This window comes from Odocoileus virginianus, chromosome 9 (assembly GCF_023699985.2).
Source record: "Odocoileus virginianus isolate 20LAN1187 ecotype Illinois chromosome 9, Ovbor_1.2, whole genome shotgun sequence".
Taxonomy (NCBI): domain Eukaryota; kingdom Metazoa; phylum Chordata; class Mammalia; order Artiodactyla; family Cervidae; genus Odocoileus; species Odocoileus virginianus.
In genome coordinates, this window is record NC_069682.1 from 74,224,125 (window position 1) to 74,250,574 (window position 26,450).

The window sequence follows — 26,450 nt, forward strand, 5'->3', positions numbered from 1 at the left end:
AGACATCATTTTTTGAAGTTCTAACATGTTTGGAATAGGCAACAGTACACAATAATAAATAATGTATGGATTTGTGGGGGTTTTTGCTGATACTGAAATACTTCTTTACCCAGAGAAAAAGCTCTTTACTTTTTATGTACCAGAAGACACACACAAAATATGAGCATTATCATAAAACGCTCTCATTCTGACACCAGAATTTCATGTTTCCGCACAAATTAAGATGCTCCCCGAAGGCATAAAGTACACAAGCTTTATTGGGCAACAGCAACGGGCCACGCTGGCAGACAACGAAAACAGAACCACTCAGAATCACGCAGGATCACATGTGTGTCATCGCGGGATCAAGAATTTAAATCATCTGGGAGTTCCTGCTAAACTCAAGTTCTGTACCAGAGCTTCTCTCTAATCAAAAAAAACGCTGTCCTGGTGAATATTTGCCATGAGGATTACAGATAATCTACTAATGAGGAAGTCAAGGAGTCCTAGAGGAATTCAGTCAGCCCCATTGCGACAAAATAATAAATGAGCCACAATTTTTTTGGGGGGCAATACCATGCCCCCTCCCCAGCTAGCCCCCAACACACACAATATTCACTGACATTGCCCAGCAACACCAGCAGACAGCGCCTCCAGCCACACCATGACAGAGAAGCCCAGATTCCCTGGAGCAAGGCGCTGGCCGGAGAAGACACTGCAAATCCCCAGGTACTGCCACGCGCTCACGTGCTTCCAGGCTTCGTACAAAAGCATAACATATACACATTTTTCTAAGATAGAATGGACATAATTCATGGAAATATTTCCTAAGTATATATAAATGACAAAAAAAAGGGCTTTATGTTAAAAGAGGGTGAGAGAAATAAAGTCTGTTGCCTTTGCAAAGCTCCTTGAATATTTCTTAATGAAAAAGAAAACCGTGAATGACAAGATTTTAACACAGTACATCTTTGGAACACTTGAGGTGACATCATACACGCTCACACACACACACACACATTCCAAACACTCAAAAAAGGTCAAAGATAAAAATGGCTGATGGGTGCTGGCCTTAAAAAGGATGGAGCAGAAGAATATATAGGTCCCCTTTGCAATTTTGACGGAGGTTTAAAATGCTGCCCCATAAACACGCAAGGGCGTTTCCATCCCCACCCTAGGAAAAACAAAACAAAGTATGAAAGCAAAAGTCTGGAGAAAGAAAACTAGGCATGATTGTGTCAATTCCCAATGAGCACAAAAGCTCAAAATACATTCGAAAGTATTGTCAGTATAGTCTAAATTTTCAGCGGAAACCATACGGGGAAAAGGGTAAGCAGACGTTGGTATTTAACACCACTGCTACAAAAAAGGGTTCTGCTAGGAAAGTCAGTCTGGGATCTGGATACAGTAAAGTAGGAGGAAACTCAGCTCTGGGCCTCCCAGCTCCAGGTGGATGGAAACAGAGGGTCCTGCTCCAAAGTCGAGGTGCTCCCTGGGATGCCCTTCTTTGCTTCCGGGGAAAAGTCCTTTGACCCAAGCAGCCCAAGTCAGCGTGACCAGCCTCTCCAAGCACCACTGGCAACACACACGTGCACAGGCATGCTCTCAAAATGGGCATCAAGGCAGGCGGAGGCAGGAAGTCACTCAAGCTGGAGAAGCTTGTCTGTCATTCTCCTAGAGAAAGGGAGGGAGGAACGGAGGAGGGAAAAGACACAGCTAAGGGACTGCTCACCTGCCTACACACAGCACCATCACCAAAAAATGCAAGAAAAATAACCATCAAGTAACAAAAGAAATACCTAGTGTTGTTGAAGGGCAGGAGGAGGTGTCATTTTTTTTGAACTTTGAAGGAAAGTATTTAAACAGCACTGTGCCCGTGTGCGGGGGGGGGGGGGGGCGCGGGGTCCTCCGGCTTCCAATCAAACTGGCTGTGGGAGACTCGGGGCCACTGAGTTCCAAGGTGAGGGGACCTCCAAGCTGTCAACGGTGCTTCCTAAATTCCTTCCCAGGTGGTGAACAGAATCTTATGCTTAAGGTTTATGAACTCAGGAGCTTCCTGTAAAACGGGGGGCTTTGTTTGTGTCCCTGTCTTCTGCTCGCAGTGATGCCAAGCCGGAAGCGCCCGTGTGCGCCGCCCTACAGGATTACATCTGAGGTGTGCAGGTCAGGGTCCAGTACCCTCAGCTGACTCATGGCTCCCACCCCGCAGGTCTCCAGCATTTTCCTAGACACTCGGCACTGCTGCGGGCGGTGGGAACAGGCTGCCTGCTGGTGGGGTGGCTCTCCGAGGTGGCCACGGTCTCCGGTCTCCACTCGCACGCTGGATCCTCCAGCTCTTGGCTGCCTCCACCGGGGTGTGGTCAAGAGACAGAACGAGAGGGTTTGTGGATGGCACGAAGGGGCACGTGCGACCTCTGGACAGGGCTTCCTCCACTCCCCTGCGACCCTTCCTCCCTCTCAGATGCCAGTAAAGAGTTTAGTTTAGTCAACTCAAGCACCTCAATCAAAGTTGGGAAATAAAGAAAAATCCAAAGAGACCATCTTCATTCCCCATCTCTGCTGTTAATCTAAGCATTTCCTACTGAGGGTTCCAGGAGACCTTCCCGTGGAAGCCATCACCTGTCTGTGAACAAGGTCAAGGTCAGGGCTTGGGAAGGGGGAGAAGTACCTTGAGACTTCTGGGTCAACAGGCCTGACTTCCAGGCAGATAGACAGGTGCAAAAACGCTGAGCACACCTTCCTCCCGCCCCTCCTCTGAAACCACAGAAAATCACCCAGCAAAGACATCAGACTGGCTCATCCTTTCTCAAAGTTTTGGAGCAAGATCTTCTTCCTAAATAACCGTTCATTTAATGCAACATTATTTCCTGTGGGGTAGAAATGGCTGGGACAGAATGGGAAAAATCTCGCAAAACTGCAGAATCTTGAAAACAAAAATAGAAGTGATGTCATAGCCAATTTAGCAATGCCTGCAACTTACTGTCATTCTATAAAGTTTTAAGAGGGCAACGGAAATACATCAGTGTATCAAGCAGTTCAAAGGCAAGGACCTGGTGTCCCCAGCAATCTAAGAGCAGGCTTACCCGTGGTGGGGTGGCCATAACTTACACCTCTGAAGCACAACAAGAACCAGGCAGGCCCAAGAGCTGGAGGGGACGCAGTCAGAAAGAATTCATCACAAATCTAAGATCTCAAGCACGATCAGCTCTTGCAGATCCACCAACCTAACCCTTCTGGCATGCACATGTGGCTTCTGGAGGGAGAGACTTGAGAACCCAAGAAAGCCTTGCCGGGCCACGGCCAGCGCTCGCCAAGTCTCTTCTTCCTCTGAAACAAGAAGCCACAGCTTTATAAGAAACAGTCGCACAAGGGCCCCACCCTGGTTGGGGAGAGGAATCTCCACTCGCGGCTGCCTTTCAGCAAGCTTCCCTTGAAATCCAGAGGCAGTGCAAGCCCAGACCGCAGAATTGCAGTCCAGGCCTCCCCCTGCCCCAGGCTCCTGACTTAAAGCTGCCATCGGTGACCCGCAACACGCTAAGACAGGTCCACCTTTGTCGCTGCGCCCTCAGCAATTCCTCCTAACAGGAAACAGACTCCTGTGGACGTCGAGAGCCCCTGGCCCTGACCTTTCCACTTCAGACTCGGAGGGTCTGAGCCACATGGGCAACGCTGTCGAAAGAATTAGCCGAGGCTCTTGTCATGCTGCTCTTGTCGGCAGGTCGAAGGGCCGCCGGTGGCACATTTCCTGCTGAGAAAGAAAAAAGTCCCGGGTGTCCTCAGATAGCCACAGGCTTTATAATTGTTACCAGGTCCCAAGGAAGCAAGATAACACCTTTGAAATTCTTTTACAAGGTGGTAGGTGTTAACGTTAACGCTGGGGATGCAGATGCTGAGCTGCAGGGAGGATAACGTGCCTCTCTCACTCCCTTCTCAAGGCTTTTTTGTAATATCAGGAATCCAGCGCCTTTTCGACAAGCCAAGCTGCCTTAGAGAGGATAGTTAGTGTTTCAAAACTCAGATTACCGTCTGCTTAACTTTTTTAACCAAATGTCCCGTCTTTTCCCCCAAACCTACACCAGGAGCTCTATCTTTATCTGAAACCAGTTTTTTAAGGGCAGAAAGACATAAAAAGTGCACAGACGTTGGGATGGTTTAAAACAACGAGAAACCCTCTACAGTTTTCAACTAGACAGAAACTTTTAGCACACGACAACGAAATTCAAGTTGTAAGGAAGCCTGCGCGGTGATGCACGTGTCAACCTCTGGGCTGAGTCACGGGGTTTCAGAGTCACGTTCAGTCCTCCGTGAATCACCAGGGGCTCAGGCCCTCGGGGGCCCTCCGGCGCCTGCCTCCCGCGTATGCCAGGCCGGGGCTCTCCGTGGAAGCCCAGCGCCTGGGCGGCAGGCCCACCCATGGGCACCCGAACCGCACAGTCCCCGGGTGGTGGTCAACAAGAAGCAGCTTGGACGCTGCCCCACTCGGTGTGAGCGGAGCCCGGGGTCCCCTCCCGCGCTCGGCCTAGGACGTGAGCTTCGAGTAGCTGGGAGGCGAGAAGCGGCGTCGCAGGTACTTGAGGACGTAGAGAGGCAGACAGCTGACCAGAGTGATGACGGACACTTTCCACAGGAAGGACAGCGTGGCGATGAAGGACACGTCTGCGGGCAGACAGCACAGGGGTGGGCAGGCGTGGGGGCGCTGGGAGCACCCGGCTTCTCAGCCTGACCGCCACGCTCCCCCCATCCCTCTGACCTGCTTCTGCAACTTCCGGATCGTCCGTGACATGCTACTGTCAACAACTCGGAAAAGAAAACTATGGGGGGGGGGCACCCTTCCAGGTGTTTTTGATTTGGAATCTGACAGCTGGAGGTTTTTCTTCCTAAACCTGGCAGAAAGGGACGCTCAAATACACGGTTCTGCTTCCGAGCGGCTTTTTGCCTTCATCTCGGGGACAGTCACAGAAGCCGGAGCCAGGTCTGAGGGAGAACAAGGGGGTGGAGACCCGTGCTCAGGAAGAGCGTGACCGTGGGGGCGGGGGCTGCTGTGCGATCCCCTCCTGGCCGAGGAGAGTCATCCCTGAGGTTAGGTGGCTTTCGCAAGAGAGGAGTGACCGCTAGTGAGTGCCAGCGGAACTGGGGGCATCTCCCCTGCCTCTTGAGCAGAAGTGGGGGGAATGAAGTGGGCACTGAGTGAGCACCTACTAAGGGCCAGGCCGAAGGCCCCGCCCATGGGCCGCTTGCCCAGTCTCAGGGCAGGTCCACGTCTAAAGCAATAACTGAAGCTCCTGAGGGCAGGCTTGTCTGGCAAGCCTCTGTGACTCCCCGGAGTCAAGCCATTGAAATGCATTGAAGTGCTCACAAAATCCATTCAGAGAGGCTTTCCAAACAAGTGTGCAACTGTCCTAAGACTTCACTTTCCATGGGAATGCCGCTTTATCAAAATCTTTTAAGGAGCAGTTTGCTGATGAAGAAGAGGCAGGATGGAAGATGACTTTGCAATAAGGCAGGGCTTCCAGAGCCAATGGCAGTGTCAAGTCCTGCTGACTGTCACTTCCTCTCTAGCAAGCCTGACTCGGCTCACCACCTCTGCAGCTCCACGGAGCCCAGCACGGTGACCAGCTCCCTGGAGAAAGCCCACCAGGTCCTCGCATTAAACAAATCCCCTGCTAAGCCAGCAGGCACAGGGCGTGGTTTAAAGACCACACTCCGCACTGAGATCAGCCCACCGGCTTCAGTTCTAAGAGGCTGGCCGACTGCCAACGGCCCTGTGCCCCACGGGACACCCGTGAGACAAGGAGGGCTGCTGAGTGTGGAGGCCTGCTGGACAGCGGGCCCAGGTCTCGAGTGCTGAGGGGCCCGCCTCCCTTCCCACGTTGAGGCCCCTGAACCCGATGGGCAGGCTCTAAATGTGTGTGCGCGTTGGGGGTGGGCGGGGCTCTTACCGATGAATTCGTGGAGGAACACCAGGGAGGCGATGTAGCAGGCCAGGCTGAGCAGCTCGGCCACCGTCATCAGCCAGTGCCAGGTCTGGATGGTCAGGGCCACCATGAGCAGCTCCGTGAGGATGAGCGATGTGAAGGAGATCGCCACGATGTGCACGAATTCTGACTCGAATAGCAGCAGCGCCCCGTACATGATGGTGCTCCCTGCGGGGCGGGGAGCGGGGGGAATCCACGTGGGAAGGGGCTCGTGCCGCCCCCGCAGCCCCCCTGCTGGGCCCCGATGCCCACCTTCCCCACCCCGGACACAGCCTGCCTGCCCATGTCTGAGCCCTCTTCTCTCCATTTAGACATGAAAGGCACCATTTGGTCAAGGAGGGTAATGAGAGGGCCTTCATGGAGGTTTGAAAGAGAGGCAGCAGATCCCAGTTTTCCTATGTTCCTTTCTTTTTTCCTTTTAGATTTTTTGGCCACGCTGGGCAGCGTGTGGGATCTTAGTTGCCCAACCAGGGATCACACTCACACCCGCTGGAAGCGTCAGTTTTAACCACTGGACAGCCAGAAAGTCCCTAGTTTTGCTATACTCCTTTTGACTTAAATATAATTGAGAGTTGATCACCGGGAGGGAGAGGGAAAGACAGATGGGAAAGAAAGGAAAAGAGGCAGAAGACGACGGTAACTGGATTGGGAGGAACAAGAGACAGAGGGTTTTGTATTTGATTTGAAATGGCAGGCGTGGCCAGCCACTAAATAACACACAGTGTGGGATCCCTGTTCCACCAGGGCTCTGAAGCAGTGGTGTTCAGAGAGACACAGAGTGGGACAGTGATCACCAAGAAGCTGTGGGAGGGAGGGAGGGAAATGTTGGCTGCTGGACAGACACAGTTTCCGTTCTCAAAGCTGAGACTGGTTTCACAACAACGCGAACATACTGAACACTACCGAACTGGGCCCGTCAGAAGAGTTTCCACAGTAAATGATACCTTTTGTCTCCTCTACCTTCCACCCCTCCCCCTCCCCCCCAAAAAACATGCACAAAATGGTAAGAGGCAGCTAAGAGACACTGCCAAAGTCCTGCACTCATGCTGAGAAGAGAAAGCAAGTGGGGGAGAGTCCAGGGAAGTACGTTTTCATCCAGAATTGCTGGAACTGACGGGACGGCTCGTGTTGAACAAACACACTAACTATTTGAGATTACTGCTTAAGAGCAGGGCCAGGAGACTGTGAAGCCCCGAAACTCAGGTGAGTCTATCACAATGGAGCTGGGGGTGGGGGAGGCTGCAGGAAAGCGCCATTGCTTCTTATTATGAACTTTCACACAGGCTTTGCTTTCTTCCCCCAGATACACACGTCACTTTGCCACACCTCTCAAAAAGACCCCTTCAAGCTGTTCTAGTGACAGTGTAGCCTCCCACCAACAAATGCAATGGCCTCTACACTTTTTAACTACACAGCATCCCATCAGTAAAAATCATTACGCACGAATCCCTACTGGACGATGTGTATTTGTGAACGATCCATGTGTACCCGTGCAAACAGAGCAAGCAGGCCCACTGTACAAACCTATCAGATACATTATAAAACACCAATAAAGAGAAATTCTAAACAGGGTGAGGAGAAAGTATATACAAAGAGGGCTTGATATTTCCTTTCCATATTCCAGTAAATCGTCTTACAAAGCCTCTGCAGTTCGAGGGGCCCTCTCTGGAGGCTGCGGAAGGAAACATGTTGCTCAAAAGCTAGAGCTGGACCTCAGAAATGTATCAGGACACCCCAGAAAGCAAGTACTTTTTTCGTTACAATGACTCCAACACCCCAGCAAGCTTTGATTAGCTACATTTTTCTCTAGGCCTCCCTGGGGGTTCAGGAGGTAAAGAATCTGCCTGCAATGCAGGAGACTCAGGTTCCATCTCTGGGTGGGGAAGATCTCCAGGAAAAGGGTGGCCCACTCCAGTGTTCTTGCCTGGAAAATCCCATGGAAAGAGGAGCGTGGAGGGCTACAGATCATGGGGTCACAAACAGTGGGACACGACTGAGCGTCTAACACTTTCTCTGATTTTGTCTCAGTTCACGTGTGACTCTGGGCCCCACAATGAAGTCCTCAGGACTTGCAGAGGGGGCTTTGGGGGCACTATGCCACGCTCCTGACTGCTATCTCAAGATTCTAGCTGTTTCTCTTCATGTTCTACAGACAACGGCACAGGAAATTTGACCCTCAGGCCAAGGCCAGAGCACAACAGGCAGTTTCGCCCATCCTTACCTTGATAGATGCTGATCAAAACCCATATCAAGAACGTCTTGTAAGACAGTGGCCGTCCCTGAACGAGAGAGGAGACAGCGTGCGTCAGTGGGTGGGGCTCGGCCAGGGCGCCGGCTGCCTTCAGACGCCCCTCTGCCAGCCAGACAAGACAATCTGCCCGTTTTCATCAGAACAGTGACTCACACACATCGAAATACATTAAGAGAAATGACGTTTTTTTAAAAGAGAAGTGACTTTAGATGAAATAAAGCTGCTCCTTATTAGAAATTCCTTGAGGACAAAAAAAAATGCCATTACACACACACACAGATTTTTCCGGAGGGTACATAAGAGCATTTCCAGAGGCACAAGGAGCAGCTACAGATCAGAACTGTCAGGGGCTTGTAAAAAAGGTATGAGGAGGTTTGTTTTCTATTGACATTATCAGTGTTACAGTTTAACAGTCTTTGCGTGTGCACAGAATAGTTTAAGAAAAATGATAAGCCCCCACACCTTCCTCTCAAAGTAAGAAAGCCATCAGTTCAAATGTGTTCACATCAGACGTGGAGCGTCCGTGTGAAACATGTTAAAAGAAGCAGAAAGGCGAGGTCTTCAGACAATCTGAGTAGAGTCTATATAATACCTTCTGCTGACGGGGTGAGAAACAGTCTAGGGACTGTATCATAAAAATAAAGACATGACCCCAGCCATAGAATAGCTTTGTGGGCTAAGTCAGAAAGCATCTGCCCACCTAAGGCAAGCACACCTCATTAGATACATGCTAATTTATCATTTAAAGCACCAGGAGGGGCGGGGGAGGTAGGCACGGGGCTGGAGGAGGAAGCTGGCCGGGGCTGGAGGGGGAAGCTGGCCGGGGCTGGAGGAGGGAGCTGGCCGGGGCTGGAGGGGAAAGCTGGCCGGGGCTGGAGGGGGAAGCTGGCCGGGGCTGGAGGGGGAAGCTGGCAGGGGCTGGAGGAGGGAGCTGGCAGGGGCTGGAGGAGGGAGCTGGCCGGAGCTGGAGGAGGAAGCTGGCCAGGGCTGCAACCTTGAGCAGGTCTTTGTAGAGCTCGGGGTACAGCATCGCCACTTCCGACTCGACGTCCTTGTCCAGGACCAGAGAGAAGACGGGGAACATGGTGTAGACAGTGGAGTACCTGCGAGAAGAGACGCCCCTCAGCGAAGAGCCGGCCAGCCCCCGCCTCTGCAGGCAGCTCCCACCGCTTCGCTCGGCAACCACGCACAGAGCACCCGGAGCACGCCAGGGCCGGTGCAGAGCCCCGGACATTCAAGACGAAAAGCAGGCAAAATCGCCTGCCTTCCGAGAGCTCCCGTGCTGGGAGTCAAAAAACAAACTCAGAAAACCGTGCTGGGTGCTGAGGAGGGAAACATGACGGGGAAGAGGGACCAAGACACGGGGCGAGATGGTGCAGCTGCAGAGAGGGGGACGGGGCGAGATGCCCACGAGAGGACGGGGGTGGCCGTGCCGGGGTCCAGGGAGCAGCCTCCCGGGCAGGCGCCGCGAGTGCAGAGGCCAGGGGTGGAAGTCCGTCTGTCCTGCGCGAAGAGCAGCGAGGCGGCCCCCGTGGCCAGAGCCGCGCAGGTGAGGGGGACGCGAGCAGACGAACGTCCCCCGAGGGGGAAGGGGGACCAGGTCCCGGGGGGGCATGTGCAGCGTAAAGCCCTGCCTCTGTTCTGGCACGTTCCGCCACGGTTCCAGGGCCTGACAAAGGGCAGGCCGCTCTCCCCAGTGAGAAGCGGGCAGGACCCCAGGGCCGGCTCTCAGGCTGAAAGGCACAAGACGTACTTTGTAAGACGGCCCTGGGACCAGCCGGCCCCTCTGGGCCTCCTGCCTTGGTAACCAGGGGCCCTACCTGGGGCGCGTGGAAACCAGACTCCACCTCCCCGGGTAACTCAGAGACCAGCACATCCTCTGAAAAGGTCACAAGGAACGTCACAAATTCCAGGTCAGGAACAGGGGTGGACGTGATGGCAGCAGATGCCCCAGGGACAGTGTCCCAGGTCACAGCACAAGCTCTGCCAAGGCTACGTGCCCCCAAGAGGGCTAGGCTCTGGCAGCCTCAGAGACTCACCCGCAGGCGGTCGCTGCAGGCGGCCATGGCAAGAAGAGTCCTCTCCTGCTCCCCTCGTTCCGTTTTTCCTAAGACGCCTCGGGGACTTCAGTTTTGCCTGGTTGCCAATTATCTGATAACCTCAGGCTCTTGTAGCAAGCAGTGTTCAAGCATCAGGTACAGAGGGACCACAGACAGACTAGACTACCCCTGCAGTCTGGTTACGAGCTTATCAGTTCAAAGTCATATTGATTCAAGAAGGCTCTAAACCAGACTGCCGCACCAGCCTTGACCTGGGGACTGAGGCGTCTTTAACACAACGCTTCTTCCTTCTTCTGTGGCGTTTTAGGGGTGACTCATTAAAAATTAACACTTTGCCTGGACTTCCTTACCCAATGATGAGGAATCCTTGATAGAGGGGGACGGAGGCGAAGTAAAACACGGATGAAAAGACAGCCTGTGCCAAGGAGAAAAAAGGACGTCACCAAAACATACCAAAAATGTCACCAAAATGTACCAAAAACGTTACCAAAGCCCTCATGTCTGTATCATAAAGACAGCGTCACTCACAGAGTGCTAATTTCACACCTGCCCGTTACAGTGCTTTAAGTATATTAGCTCATTTAATTCCTACAGCAACCCTACAGAGGAAGTGCTGTTACCATGGTGCCCATTCTACAGATGAGGGAAGCAAGGCACAGAGAGTTTCAGTGACCTACCTGAGACAGCACAGCTCATAAGGGTCAGAGCCAGGAGTCACGTCAGAGGGTTTGGCTCCAGGGTCCACTCCCAGCTCCTCTAAACGTTTACCAACTTACACACAAGCCGGACCTGGGAATACCTTATATCTGATCTCAGTGAATCTCCACAACCACCCATGAGATCAAGTCCTAATAACCCCTACATCATAGAAGGGCAGAGTGAGCAGATAAATGGCCCTGCAAGGATTCAAGCCCTGTTCTGTCTCCAGAGCCCACACACCCAACGGCTCAAAATCACCTGCTCTCTAGGTGAACAACTGATAAACAAGTTGGCATATGCATGGAAACAGACACAGAAAAATATCCTCCACCCTAAGGATATGTACCAGTTACCCTGGAGGGTGGGATCGCAGAGAAGGCTTCACTTCTCATATTACATGTTCTACTTTTCTTCGAAATTTTTACGAAGAGCCCAAAACCTACTACTTTTGCAATCAGACAAAAGCAATAAAGATATTTACCAACCCCTACTGTAACGTCTGCTTCCTGATTTGGAAAATATGAGCAGTGAAAAATTGGCTGGGGAGATAAAACCAGGCTTGATGCTCTGTTACTTCCTTCTCTGAACATCTACTGACCCCAACAGAAGCAAAGTGACCTCTAAGCTAATTAGTATAAAACCTACCGGAGGCCAGGGACAGCTGTTGCCTGAAGGATTTAAAAAACTGAACATGGAAGAAAATCCCTGCGGACAGTGACTGCAGCCATGAAATTAAAAGACGCTTGCTTCTTGGAAGAAAAGCTATGACAAACCTAGACAGCCTATTAAAAAGCAGAGACATTACTTTGCTGACAAAGGCCCATATAGTCAAAACTGGGTTTTCCAGTAGTCATGCACAGATGTGAGAGTTGAACCGTAAAGAAGGCTGAGTGCCAAAGAATTGATGCTTTTGAAATGTGGTGCTAGAGAAGACTCTTGAGAGACCCCTGGACAGCAAGGAGATCCAACCAGTCCATCCTAAAGGAAATCAACCTGAATATTCACTGGAAGGACTGATGCTGACGTTGAAGCTCTTTGACATTGAAGTATTTTGGCCATCTGATGGGAAGAGATGACTCACTGGAGAAGACCCTGATGCCGGGAAAGACTGAGGGCAGAAGGAGAAGGGGACGACAGAGGATGAGATGGTTGGATGGCATCACCGACTCGATGGACATGAGTTTGAGCAAGCTCCAGGAGATGGTGAAGGAAAAGGAAGTTTTGCGTGCTGCAGTCCATGGGGTCGCAAAGAGTCGGACACGACTGAGCGGCTGAACAACAAATGGAAGAAAAGGCTGGGCCAGCCTAGTGGCTAGAAAGAGTGTGGAACCAGAGCCCCCTCCCCCTCATCACTGTCATGGGCCTTGGCTTGGTACAGAGGTCAGGATGCAGGTGACACCGAGGGCTGGGGTCACGGGCAGCCTGGCTCTGCCCTGGTTGTGACTTTGGAATTGAAAGGTCAAAGCCTCTTTTCAGATGACTTCTCACACAGGCTGCTGCCCAGGAAGGAGGATTAGAAACAGGTCAAGAATCCTGGTGCTCAGTTTTGCAAATCAGTCAGGAACCTCTTCCTCTAAATGGGCCAGACTGACCACGACACCTTCACCCTGGAAACAGCACTGGGGAAAATAAATGCTCTATCTTCATCTATCTCAGAGGCCACTGTCAAAGTGCAATTCTAACGGGACTCTCTCTCAGCCAGTTACTTTCGGCACAGTGGACAGGGTTAAGGGGTTTTTTACTGGGGAGGGGGGGATGGTTTGTTTGTTTTTCCCTCGATAGCACAAAGAACAATTCCTCACGCTAGAACTGTTTTTTTCTGAATCCATGTTTATGGTAACATACGGGCATTACAGAAGTAAATCCATCCAGGCCAGCCTGTGTGTGTTTGCCCGGGAATGAGCTGATTAATCTCCCAGTGATTAAAACCATGACATTATCCAGTCCAACTGATGAGCTTACATAAAATAAAAGTACAGATGTGGTCTGATGAACCACAGCAGCTGTTAGCGTTTTGATTGTGCTGATGAAAATCACTTTAAAGCTCCTTTACTCATAAGTGCAATATATATTGAAAATATAACCGCCCCCAGCCCTCCCCTGCAAAGGCACAGACGAGCCTGTGGAGGGTGGATTCTCATGTACATCAGGCAGCACCACTCGAGTCTGAAGGCAGGGTGTCTTTTGCATATGAATAAACGCCTTTCCCACAAATTAAAACAACACCTTAACCGAGAACAGTCAAATTCAGAGAGTCAGAAAGTGCACGGGGAGATTTCAGGGGCTGGGAGGAGGAATGGGGAGCTGGTGTTTAACGGGCAGAGCCTCAGTTTAGAAAAGTGAGCAGTTCAGGAGATGGATGATAATGAGAATTGCACAACTGTGAGAATGTCGTACTCAGAGCCACTGACGTGTGCAGTTAAATGTGGTTAAAATAATGTTTTATATTATGTGACTTTTACCACAATAAAAAAAGTAAAAGGATAAAACCTCACCTTAGGTTTACACATTAGCCTGTTTTGCTTTTATTAATGATGGTAAGGATGCCTTCAGCACTTGATGCCTTAATAAAACTCTCTGCTTCTCAAAGTAGCCCTCTCTGCGGAGCAAGGGCCAAGACCCTTGAACAGAGTGATGCCCCCTTGACAGGTGGAAAGACCGAAGCCCAGAGTGGTAACGTGGCTTGCTCAAGGTCTCAGAGACACCTGGGGATATGGGTTCCCTAAGTTCTCACCATTTAACTGGGGTTCTTTTTTACCTAAATGCCCAAGGAGAAAATCAGCCAATAGATGTTCAAGACCCCAAATATTTTCTTTCCCCGCTTTGGGCCTCCTCCCTATTATGACTTCACTGCCGTGGCCTGAAGACAAGACTATGAAGGGGCTGGGGGAGACAGAAGATGGGAAGATACCTTATACATTCTAGAATCCTCTGTGAAAAAGCAAGATGTTACTCCCTGGGTCTGACCCGTGAGTCAGGAAGATCCCCTGGAGTAAGAAATGGCAACCCAGGACAGTGTTCTAGCCTGGAGAACTTCACGGACAGAGGAGCCTGATGGGTTACAATCCACAGGGTCACAAAGAGTCGGATACGACTGAGCGTATCCAACTCTTTCAGCTCCCTGAGGACTGACTGGGATGAGAACACGGGACTCCCAGCCGGGCTGCGCTGGAGGCAGAGCTGAGATGCCCTGGCTGCACCACCCTCACTAAGCGCCCCCTTCGGTGGAGGCAACACCAGCCCCCCACCATGGAGGGCAGAGGGGATCCCAGGACTAACAGAGCAGGTACCAGGGCCCCCTGCCCAGGTAGACTAAATCCCTGAGGGATACGGTACCAATTTCCCACCCTCACTGAGGCTCAGCCTCCCCATCTGTAGAATGGGCACAGACCACAGAGAAGGCTGCAAGCGCCCCTGCATTATGAACACTCAGCCTATGGTAAAGGACGCTCTCAAAAAAATACACTGTTCATCGATGGCTGCTCTCTGCAGGTCCTTGATTCTGCATGTGGAAAACTCCGAGCTGGAGTATTCATTTGGTGTTTACCTCTGCATCATTCCCTCTGGCAAACTAAGGACGACAACTCACCCCGATGCACGAACCCAGCTCACCTACACCTCTGTCCATCTCGTGCCCGGCCAGGCCCCACCGCTGAGGCTCTGCAGAGCAAGCACAGCCTCGGCCCCCACACAGGAGCTCGGCCCCCACACGGAGGGCTCCAGGCAGGCGCTCGGAGCTCTTTCGGAGTTGAGGGGGTGGGGGCGGTGCAGAGTGGCGGACTGGAACTGGCTCGGCGGGGGGAACCGTTCCAAAGCGGGGCCTGCTGCTTCTCCGGCACTCTCCACAGCAACCCCCCACCACGGCCGCCCACCCACCTGCATGGTGCTGATGCAGAGGCTCCTGTGGATGACAAACTGGCTGAGGGCGGCCGAGCGCTTGTAGCTGTTGCGGCCATGCACCATGAGCAGGCGGCCGAGGTGCCGGAACTGAGTGATGGAGAAGTCGGCAGCCAATGAAGCCTGCTTGCCCTCCTGGGACCGGACGTCGAAATCGGGCACCATCAGGAGCACGGGGCGGGTCAAGGCAAACACACATTTTTTTTTTAATTGAAAAAGCAAGACACTGGTAAGGAGATCTTTGAAGAACTTCAATAGAGAAATTCTTTGGCTTCCAGCTATACACAGTTGGTGGTCTGAGTCTAAACGTGATTTTAAGAGAGGAATTTATTTAAATAAAAAACATTCCCAAGCACAGATAGTCATAATTGGGAAGTCAAATGGATCTAGTATTAAGCCTTGGGGGTTAGGCCCAACCCATAATGGGAGTCAGGAGCAATGAATCATTCCAAGATAGGCTCTGAGCACTCAGCTCCCTTAAGAGTTAAACATATGGGGGCGGGGGGCTGATGCTACCAATGATACTAAACTGAACATTCCCAAACACAGCTTTGCACATCCATAGAACTGGAAATAACTTAAGAGTGCAGCCATGTTATGGGATTCTTTCAAAGGGACACGGCAGACGCTATCCACGGGACAGACGGACGTCATGGCCTCCTGGCGTGGTGAAACAGAGGCACAAGCCCCTCCTGTGTACGCCGTACACCAAAACACAGACCCACAAGCACATCCACCGGCCCCGCGGACGCCACGGGACGGCTCTCCAACTGCCCCGCATGCTTCAAACATGAGTGTCCCACAAAACAGACGGAGAGAAGTATTCTCCACCAGAGAAGAGTGCAGACACATGAAGACATGCAAACAAATGCAGCGTGTGAGCCTTCACCGCTTCCTGGAGATGTCTTTTTTAAACATTTTGAGGATCACTGGAGAAATGAGACCATGAATATTATGTAACAGTATCATATCAATGTTACACTTTTTTTTGATGCTATTTTCCTTATGTAGAAACACGCCCTTTTTCTTAAGAGATCCAGGCTGAAGCACTGAGGGGTAACATATCTGCAACTTACTTTCAGCTGATTCAGAGGGAGCGGGAACTAGGAGGAGAATGTGACAAAAACGCTAATAACTGGTAAACTAAAGCAAAGAGTAAACAGGTGCTCACTGTTCTAGCTGACTTCTCTGAAGGAGTTACATTTTTCAAAACAGAAAGTTTGAGGAAATATACAAAATGATGGATCTACATGTCCTGATGTATAAAGAAATCTAAGAACAACAAACTGAGGTACAAAGAAATCTAAGCTACAGCAGATTTAGGCAAGTTTCATTTAAAAAAAACATAGTATAATGTTTTAAATGTTAAATTATACATGAGAATAATATATATGTGTGTTAAGGTGTATGTATATATGTTGTTTAGTTGCTAAGTCATATCCGATTGTTTGCGACCCCATGCACTGTAGCCCACCCGGCTCCCCGTCCATGGCATTTTAGAGGCAAGAACACTGGAGTGGGTTGCCATTTCCTCCTCCAGGGGCTCTTCCTGACCCAAGGATCGAACCTGCATCTCCTGCTTGGCAGGCAGATTCTTTACCACTGAGCCACCTAGGAATCCCATGTATATTTGTGTGTGTACATATAAATTATATACATTCCCATAACAAGTAGTATACACATAGACAAAAATTCTAAGAGAATAATCAGTGTTACTAGTTTGATGCAGCTGTCTAAAAGAAAAAAATGCATTTGACCCATTTCTACATTGTTGTGGTTTTTTTACTGTGAGCACTTGTCACTTTTATACTCCAAAAAACAAAAGAAAAGAAGCAGACTACAATTTTTAACGGAAGAGAAAATGTTCTTGTACTATACAACATTGTGTAAAGAATTCCATCTATTAACCTCAACTGTGCTTCTTACAACCTGCATTAAAGGAATCATACAGATTTCAGACCTAACATCTTCTTCAAGGATCAGTTGGCTCTGTAACTTCAAGCAACTGTCAACTGGATGAGAACCAGAAAACCAGGCGAAAAAGGTGGAAAGGAAAAAAAATTGGTGGAAAATCCAGATGCATGAATGCATGGGACAAAATGCATAGAGCACATCTCTGGCCTTTATTCAAGGCCTCCACACTCTCACTCCAAACACAGAGCTAACAAATGTGGGCCCAACCTTCTGGCCTACAGTCATCTCAAGTCACAAAGGACAGAGGGCAGGGCAAACTATTAGTGGAAGGCACACAGTTGACAGGGAAGGAAAAAGAAAAATGACTGTAACACACAACCTTTAAAAATCTGCAGCTGTCACAGCATTTTAGGAAGGAACAAACTATGCCCCATTCTTCCATAATCCCTGAGAGACGATCCACAGTGTGATAACTAACGCTTTTACTCACAACACTACCAGGGAAGAATTGGAGGACATTCGCTGCACCCTAAGAATGTAGCGAGACACTTTAAAAGAAATTAGGTCTGGGCAAGCAAAGACTCAGCATTTGTCTCTAAGATACCGTGAGACGGATCTCTTTCAGGTAGTAACACCAGGTAATACCATACCTGGTTCCTTAGGCTCTGTAATTCTAATCGAGAATTTCCAAAAGCATCGAAGCTGCATCTTGGAGGGAAAGAGAAAGCCCAGCTGGTGGAGCAGATTGGCTCCCCTCTGCCGTCCTGAGGCCACTACCTAACGCCCTAATGCAGACCCCCGGGTGAAATCAGCGTGCCCGATGCGTGCTCACCTTTCCCTCCACGCCCACGCCGCAGTCCGACTCCTGGATCATGCTGACGTCATTGCCGCCGTCGCCTGCGGGGCGCACAGACCAGAGAGCAAGGTCAGCAAGGGGGGAGAGGCGAGAAACCACCTCGCCTTTCACAGCTCCTTCACAGCCTCATCGACCGCGGCCTCCTGTCGCAGGCTAAGTGTCTGTTCTGTTCTGCCCGCTCAGTCTTTCTGCAACAGGCTGCAGGATCAGCTGCTTCGTTTATAGGCAGAGGAGCTGAGAGTCAGAGGGACCGGGCGACCGGCTGAGGGGCCTGGCCACTGAGTCACTGAGCAAGGGGACTGTGTCCACTCCGCGTGGGGGTCTACAGCCCCTCGGGCCCTGCCTCCGAAGTGCGGGGGTCCCGTCATCAATAGCGATGACAGACGCTGCCCGGCTTACTGTGATTGCAGCAGGCGCCTCGTAAGGCTACCGCCCTTCCGAAACCTCTCGAGGGAACCGCGGGTCCTCTCCCTTTCTACGGATGAGGAGACCAGCTCCGGACGGGGAAACGAGGACCCCCGTGGACCCCCAGCTGGGGAAAACCGGCAGACCGGACCCAGACCCCGCTCGGCAGTGTGGTCTTCTTCACCCCGGGGCTTTGCTGCGCTGGGGTCACTACTGAAAGCACAAACCGAGGAGGAAGGCCTGGAACGCCCTCAGCGTCCTCCTGGACGCTTTCTCAGGCAGAAGTATTTGAAAATAATGGTGACAGAAACAGGGCCAAAGGGGGGAAGGGGTATAAATGTCATGGGCTGGGTCAAGGGGCCTGGGAACCTGAAGCGTGCAGCCGTGGGGCCCCGCCCCCGAAGGTCACCGGGCGCAGGGGCGGCGGGCCCGTCCCCCAAAGGTCGCCAGGCGTCCCCTGCAGGGTCACGCGCAGCCGTGGGGCCCGTCCCCCGCAGGAGAGCGGGCGCGGCCGCGGGCCTACCTACTGCGCAGGTCAGCCTCCCTGTGCGCTCCTGGAGCAGACGCACGATCTGGGCCTTCTGCGTGGGCGCGCAGCGGCAGCAGACCACCGCCGGGCACTGGCAGGCCAGCTCCATGAACTCGTACTCGTAGTACTTGAGGCACACCTGGCGGCGACGGGAGAGGGGCTGGGTCAGCCACGGTCCCCCCGCCCCCGCGGCAGCTCCCGGGGTCCCCGCGCCCACCTCCAGGGAGTCTCCGGAGATGACCAGCGCGCAGTCGTGCTTCCTGCGGAAGGCGTTCAGCTCCAGGTGCGCCTCGCCACGGTTGGTCACCTGGAAGGGAAGGCAGTGAAGGAGGCCTTGTGCTCTGAGCCGCTGGGAACAATAAGCGGCCACCTCCTGGAGCCCCGTGAGGGCCAGGTTCCCCGCCTAGAACCCCACCGTCCCCTGCCACTGACCCCCAAGCCAGAGCAGACCCTGTTTGCTGTGGCTGTGGGAATCATGGGGGTCTGCACACCAACCGTCCCCGCACGTTTCCCCCAGGAAGGCTGGGACCACGTAAATCAAGGGAAGAGCAAAGAGCCAGCGTCCTTTCAACCTGTGCCCAGCACCACGCTCAGCACTCTTCCTGCATCCTTCCAACCTGTGCCCAGCACCACGCTCAGCACTCTTCCTACACTTCCACCCTCTTTATTTCTCACAGGGGCTCTTCCAGGCTCCACTGTAGGTGTGAGGAAACAGATGCAGGGCACGGTGTGTTCTGGCTGGAGGAGCACAGCCAGTCCATTTCAAGCAGGCCTCGGAAGCCAGGCTTCCGGCAGGGTGGCTGGCTCGAATCAGGTGTTAAATATGATACGCTCTGTGGGCCACAGAGTCTGCCACAACTACCCCACTCTGCTGTACACTGCCAAAGCAGCCAGATAATCCTAAACAGATGGGCAGAACTTATATTTAGATAAAACTTTATTTATAAAAACAGGTGACCAGCACACAGGCCATAGTCTGCCACCCCTGAATCCTAGAACATACAGTGTGTTCTCATTATGTGCAACAGTTAGGCTCTATAAAATCGCTGTGAACACTCAGTTTGTGATTACTGAACCCCTGCTCCTGGGGAAGATACAGGGCTAGGCTCTTGCAAGCCTCTGGTCACAATATTTTTGTCCGTTCGTCAATACACAAGTTTGCTTTCTACATGTCTCAGTTTAAAGACATCTTTGAAAATATATACTGCTGAAATAAGTCAAAGATAAATTCTGTATGATGTCACTTATATGTGGAATCTGAAAAATAAAACTGATGAATATAAAGAGACAGATACAGAGAACACATTAATTGTGACCAGTGAAGAGAGGGAAGAGGAGGGGCAAGATGGGGTAAAGGATTAAAAGACACAAACTACTGTGCAAACAATATACAAGCTACAAGGCTCTACTGTGTAACACACGGAGTCTAGCCGGTATTTCATAATTATACATGTAGTGCATGCTAAGTTGCTTCAGTCGTGGCCGACTCTGTGTGACCCCATGGACCACCGGGGTCTTCTGTCCATGAGATTCTCCAGGCAAGAATACTGGAGTGGACTGCCATTTCCTTCTCCATATGCCATTTAAAAAACTATAAACCAATATGTTGCACATGTGAAACATGTAACTTTGTACATCAACTACACCTCAAAAATTTCTTTAGTAATACACAGAGGTGTAGCTGATTCATTAGCCCAGACTCGTGGCCAACAGGACTGAGACTCACACCTGAAGGAGGCTGATCTCTGGGAAGCACAGCACAGCCTCCGTGCACGCAGGGACACGGTCAGCGCTCAGCTGTGCGCTGGGGACCATCTTAGCTGTGTGCTCAGCTGAAACCGCAGGCGCAATGAACAGACTGGGGCCCCTGCGTCCATCGAGGCCTGAGACTAGACGGCAGAGCATCGCCTGACTCCACCTCAGCCGGGAAGCTGCTTGCCAGATGATGCCACTGTGCACGTCCAGATACAACTCTGAAAGCAGCTCGAGTATTGATTTTTGGGTCACAAATGAATTTTAATGAGTGGGCAGATTTGCAAATACAGAATTCATGGACAGTGGGGAGCCACTGTATCTGCCTCTACGTGGTGCTGGTCGGGCTATTCCAGAAACTGCCAGATTTCTTAAAGCTTCAATGTGCTATGGACCAAAGGTAGGGGTGGTGGTGGGGGAGACCCCTAGAACATGTAGAGAACCCCCAGCTGTTTGGCTCTGATGGCAGATAAGCAGGACCATGATATTCGGCCCCAAAGGAGAGCCGGTGGCTCTCGCCCCGCGACCCAGTAAAGCCAATCACAGTCCTCGGCTTCGAAACTGGGAGTGGCTCCCCCTGCCTGCGCTGTTTGGCCATGGGCGGCTCCTCTCCTCTGCCAGCCATGGCCTGCAACCAGGGCAGGGCGCTCTCCTCTGCCAGCCACCATGCCTCCTCCAAAGGCTCCTCAGGGGTTGCCTGCAGAAACGCGCACAGGCCAGTATCTGTGATCTTGAATTTATCTCCTATCTGAGGACTTGGCTTTCAAGGGTTCAGTGAAACCCTAGACTCATCTACACAGTTTCACGTGTATGAGCTTATCTGCATCCCATCAGCTTCTCCAAGGGACCACGGCCCCCTGCAGGTCAAGAACATGGGTTAACGCGGGGTGGGCACCAGGAGCCCCCGCGCCACCTCCAGAAGGGATCCTTCAGCCTCAGCCAGGCCATTCAGTAAGTCCACCCAAACCAGGGCCCTGAGCTCCCCCAACCCTCGGTGGTTAACGTCCTTCCCCTCCCCCTGGAGGGGCCCACGGGAGATTATGAGGTTACAGGGCAAACACAGCGTCCTACCCCCGCCCCCACCCAGAGGCAGAGGACCCTTTACCGGCCGGAAGATGTGGACGTCCTGGCTCCTGGTCACCAGGTGTGCGTTCTTCGCTGTGCATGTGGCTGTCTCCAGCTTGTCCCCCGTCAGCATCCAAACCTGAAATGACCGCAGGGAAGACGTCCCCTCAGTTAGCCTTCAAGCCGGCCTGTCGCCCAGGTCAGCTGGGTTTCCAAACACGTCATGCTGAACTGACGAGCTCCAACTACCTCGAGGCTTACAATGTCCCCGAAGCACCACAGGGAAGGCCCTGGTTCAAGGGCTTCAAGACCCTGTGCACCCGCTGCTGGAGGAGCAAAAGCTGGTGCAGCGCTTCCGGGAAACCGGCACGTGCTCTGGCAGACATCGTGAAGCCCACCTCTGCCCGCCTAATCCCCCTTCTGGGAATTTTTCTTAAATCAGTAAATAATCTCAACAAAGGGGAAGGCTGTATGGATGGGGGGTCACGCCCATGTCCTACAAGAAACCCTGATTTGTCACATTACACGGGGTCTTTCTACGGAGTCGGATGCCCCTGTGTGATCTCAGGGGGCCGGAAAGTGAAAGTGTTTAGTTGCTCAGTCCTGTTTGACTCTTCACGACCTCGTGGACTGTAGCCCGCCAAGCTCCTCCATCCATGGAATTCTCCAGGCAAGAATACTGGAGTGGGTAGCCATTCCCTTCTGCAGGGGATCTTCCTGACCCAGGGGTCAAACCTGAGTCTCCTGCGTTGCAGGCAGATTCTTCACCATCTGAGCCAACATGGAAGCCCCAGGGAGCGTCACCCTAACTGTGACCTGCCAACAGTAAACACGCCAGGTCCACGTCACCTTGGAACAGAACACGCTGTGTCTCACTGCTGTGGGCTCAGACAGGGTAGGTGAGCTCCCCAAAGTCACAGCTAGCCCCTGTCCCCACCAGGCCCAGAACCCAGACCTGCAGAGTCTAAACCAACGTGCTTCCTGCTCCGCTTGTTCACTCATTAACTCTCTGTTCTCTCTGCTCCCAGGAGGGGTGGTGGGGTGGGGGCACCTTAGAGTCACGGGACAGGGACACCTCGGCATGAGGGGAAGAGCAGGGAAGAAAATAACCGTGAAGCTTCTTCACTGTGCCAGGCACCGCTTCAGCGCTGTGCATTTAACCAAGTGTTCAGGGCACTGTCCCTTCACAAACCCTTGAGACAGGAAACGGAGACGCTGTGAAGTCAGGCCACCAGTCAAGAACCACAGAAGTCGTCGGTGGGGAGGCAGGATTTGAACCCCCAGGCAGTGAAATGGCCGGGATGAAGGCACCAGGCCCTGCTGGGGGCCCCGTGCCTCTGGATTTGACTCCCAGAGAACGGTGGTGTGCTCCCTCCACCTCCCCACCTGGTCTTAAAGACAGTGCTGCTGTTCAAGGGGGAGGGGGCACATGTATGCCGCTGGCTGATTCATGCTGAGGTGTGGCAGGAACCAACACAACACTGTAAGACAATTATACTCCAATTAAAGATAAATAACATGTGCACAAAAATAGATAAATAAATAACAATGTTTTATGTGATCCCAGTTCAGCGCCAGTCTTCAGGGTTCTTTGTAAGAGGGCAAACCCCGGGACAGGAGCTAGAAGGCTAGAGTTCTAGAAAACCACGGAAAGTCCTGAGCGCACTGAGGCTGTGCCCCACGCCAGAACACAGGCGGGGCCCCAAGGGGAAGCTCCAGTCCCAGGCCCGCGGTTCCCGGCAGGAGAGCCTGCGTGTGAAGCCACCTCGCGCGGCCTGGGGGGCTGCACCCGGGAAGGGAGTGAAGTGGAAGTTCCCAAGTTCTAACGCCTCCCGGCCTGTGAAAGACCACACATTAGACCCTCATGACAAGCTAGCCGGACCCCTAACTGTACACTCCACGCCCTCCCCTCTCACGATGGAAACCAGCAGAAGTCCAGTGCATGCGCGATGAATAAAACACTGCTTTTGGAGAGAATGGTTTTAAGGAGGGAAAAAAACCTCAGGACAAAGCCAATGGCAGAAACTTGGAATCTCCCAGGTTCCTAGAGGAGACGTTTTAGAAACTGGCAGGAACAAACACGACAGGCCCCAAGGCGTCAGAAGTGGGCCTCTCTGATGTCAGACTTTGTGCAGAAATGAGATCTCACTGGCAATTTCCTTGCAATGAGCCAGGCCTGTGGGCCAAAGACAAGTGACAGTTTGGTGTGCAATGAGACACGCCCACACACGTGTGCGCCCCCGTGGGCTAGAAGGTGGCCGGAGCTGGTTTATGACCGCAGGCCTCATCCCTCTTGTTCACACCATCCTGCTCATAAGGACTCCTGCCAGACGGGGGCCCTGGAATGTAGCTGGGTAGAGATAGGCCACTAACCTACGTTATCTTCAGGAGCTTCTAACCCATCGGGCTTCCCGGTGGCTCAGATGGTAGAGAATCTGCCTGCAGTGCAGGAAACCCAGGTTCGATCCCTGGGTTGGGAAGATCCCCAGGAGCAGGGAGTGGCAGCCCACTCCAGTGTTCTTGCCTGGAGAACTCCATGGACAGAGGAGCCTGGCGGGCGACAGTCCATGGGGTCACCAAGAGTCGGTCAGGACTGAGCAGCTAACACTTTCACCCTCTAACCCGGGAGTTTGCGAACCCCTTTCTTGGGTCCACTGAGGTGGAGCCCGCTCCCCAGGCACCCTCTACTGGCCCCTCCAGGTTAAACGACGGGATGTGAGCTGTGGCCCCCGAACAGGCGAAGACGAAAACGCAAACACGGCAGTTTGTGGGGCAGGTGGTCGCTCACTCGCCTAGACCATAACACAGACGGCTGGCCGGCCACTCAACAAGGATGTAACAGGCACCCCAGGCGTGCAGGACACCGCGGTCCTCAGCTAAGGTGAAGCGCCCGGTCCTGCCCTCACGGAACCCAGCGCGCAGAGGGGCAGCCGCCAGCGAAAGGAAAGCGGGCTGTCAGAGCAGGAAGGACGGAGCGCCTCAGGTCGCCGTCTGAATCTGGTTCCTGTGCTCCCAGTCACTGCTGCCACCCTCTGCCCCGTCTCTAATGTTCACCCTCCACTGAAGAGACCACTCGCCCGAGTCCGGAGTTTGCTGCCAGGCAGCAGGCTCGCCGTACCTTGATGCCGGCGTTCCTCAGCGTCTCCAGGGTGGGCCTCACATCCGCCTGCAGCTGGTCCTCCACACCCGTCAGGCACAGCAGCTCCATCTCCATCTCCAGGCTCTCGATCACCGTGGCCACTTTCAGGGAGCGGTCGTGCACGCTCAGCTTGGCCTGGACATAGCGGGCCTGGGACACAGCAGGGAACACAGTCACGCCGTGCGGTGGGGAGGTGCAAGGCAGGCCAGGCCCATACAGGGCAGGAACTCCAGCCCCTGGGTGAGCCTCAAAGTGGTGAAACTGAGATCTTCGGCCTCCTTCCAAGTTCATCGATCCAGACACTGGAGGCGGAGAGACCAGAGTGCCACCCTCTGCTCCGCGCTCACCTGCTGTGCAACTCCCAGCCGGTCACTAAACTTCTCGGAGCCTCAGCTGTCTTCCTCCATGAAGAGACAGCAACAGCCCCAACTGGACAGAGTTTTCTCAAGGGTGAGCACACCTCTAGACCTCAGAAAACAGTAGGCTCTCCCCCATAAATATACGCTGTAACCAAGAACTAAGTTGTCTAAAGATGAAGTCCCACTTCCAAAGACTATCGACCCAACCCACCTGTTTATCCCTTCTTTATACGGTTAGCAAGGATACAGTCATTTTAAAGTATATGCCTTTGAAGTTGAAAAAACGGCAGAATGCATTCCGGGCTAGAACTCCTGTTAAATCAAACTTCACAGAGAACTCACGCGTGTGAACGGGACAGACTGAAGCACAGTGTCTCCGGGTGGAGCAGAGCAAGAGCCCCAGAAGCCTCTCTCTGCAACCTGCTCCCCCTCCCTTCCAGTCATGTATAAATACAGTCATCCAGCTTTGTGCCAGGACAGGGGGTACCACAAGGACCCCCCTCGAGGAATACACAGTCCATGCGACAGGGTTACAATTAACAAGACAGATTTATACCGGAAGCCTTGGCTGTGAAAGTCAGTGACCTAGTTCACATCCAATACTTTCTACAGCTTAAAAAAAATCAGAGCCCCAAGAAAGTTAACCATTTCAAATTTGAAGGTTTCACTTCAAATTTCCTAGAAGATTTACAATGATGACCCTAAGTGCTGGGGTACAAGAGCAAGCCAGACCAACAAAGTCTTTGCTCTCAAGAAGATTTTATTCCAAAAAGAAGATATTAAAAAGAATGTTGAAATACACACACAAAGTTATCATATTATAGCTGTTGATAAATGCAAATGAAGAAAGCTCAACAGGGTGACAGTGGGAAGGGATGGGGTGGGACTGCCTTAGATGAGGATCCAGGAAGACTTCCCGGAGGGGGAAGCATTTGAGCTGAGACCCAAAGGCAGCAAGGGAGGGGGGCCATGGAGTTCCATGAGGGAGGAGAGTTCTAGGCAGAGAGAAGAACCTGGTGTGCTCAGAAGTGACGTGGGTCTGGGCCAGAGCAGAAGGAAGGGAGGGAAGATGGTGAGGGGGGCGGGACTCAAAGCCAGCAGAAAAGCCACAGAACCCCTTACCTCGAAGTCTTGATACTGCTCCTCTGCTAGAGACTTCTTCGCCACCACGAGCACCCGGAGCCCCTCTCGGGCCATGTTTCCACACTGAAATGCAGACCCCGGTCAGCGGAGAGCCGTCCCGAGAGCTCCGAGTCCCCACCTCTCCCTGGGGCTGGCTGGAGGCTGAGGCCAATGGGACCCCCTTCCAGTCCAGGAAGGACCCTGGCAAATCACAACACTGCTTTTTCCTAAAGCTGTCTCCCTGAGCAAACCTTCTAAAAGGGGTTCAAAATTTAAGTCAATGCAGTCTGACTTAAATCTGGATATTTCTGCCTCATTGGAAAACCTGAACCTCTGACAAAAGCACTGTCCCAAATGACCACAGTCAAAGACACTGCAAGGCGGCTGTTCCCATGAAACACAGTTGTCAGCATGCTGCCGATATGTTTAACACACACAGTGTGGCCCT

The 26,450-nt window shown here is 52.4% G+C and overlaps 1 protein-coding gene across 5 annotated transcripts in view; it reads right to left on the reverse strand.

The window, feature by feature from the left end:
* Positions 1 to 239: 239 nt before the first annotated feature.
* The window catches only part of ATP9A (ATPase phospholipid transporting 9A (putative)), a 124,083-nt gene continuing 97,872 nt past the window's right edge, over positions 240 to 26,450 (reverse strand). For 4 of the 5 annotated variants that reach the window (XM_020888914.2, XM_070472763.1, XM_070472762.1 and 1 more), the window contains exons 17-28: positions 26,003 to 26,086; positions 24,501 to 24,671; positions 21,423 to 21,521; positions 18,783 to 18,872; positions 18,560 to 18,704; positions 17,608 to 17,672; positions 14,841 to 14,996; positions 10,616 to 10,680; positions 9,200 to 9,308; positions 8,176 to 8,233; positions 5,919 to 6,122; positions 240 to 4,635 (exon numbers count right to left, since the gene is read on the reverse strand). In XM_020888914.2, the coding sequence (XP_020744573.2) occupies positions 4,499 to 4,635; positions 5,919 to 6,122; positions 8,176 to 8,233; positions 9,200 to 9,308; positions 10,616 to 10,680; positions 14,841 to 14,996; positions 17,608 to 17,672; positions 18,560 to 18,704; positions 18,783 to 18,872; positions 21,423 to 21,521; positions 24,501 to 24,671; positions 26,003 to 26,086 (1,383 nt within the window). In that variant the 3' untranslated portion in view covers positions 240 to 4,498. The remainder of the gene's footprint in view (positions 4,636 to 5,918; positions 6,123 to 8,175; positions 8,234 to 9,199; positions 9,309 to 10,615; positions 10,681 to 14,840; positions 14,997 to 17,607; positions 17,673 to 18,559; positions 18,705 to 18,782; positions 18,873 to 21,422; positions 21,522 to 24,500; positions 24,672 to 26,002; positions 26,087 to 26,450) is intronic. The other variant, XR_011489670.1, reaches the window with a different exon arrangement.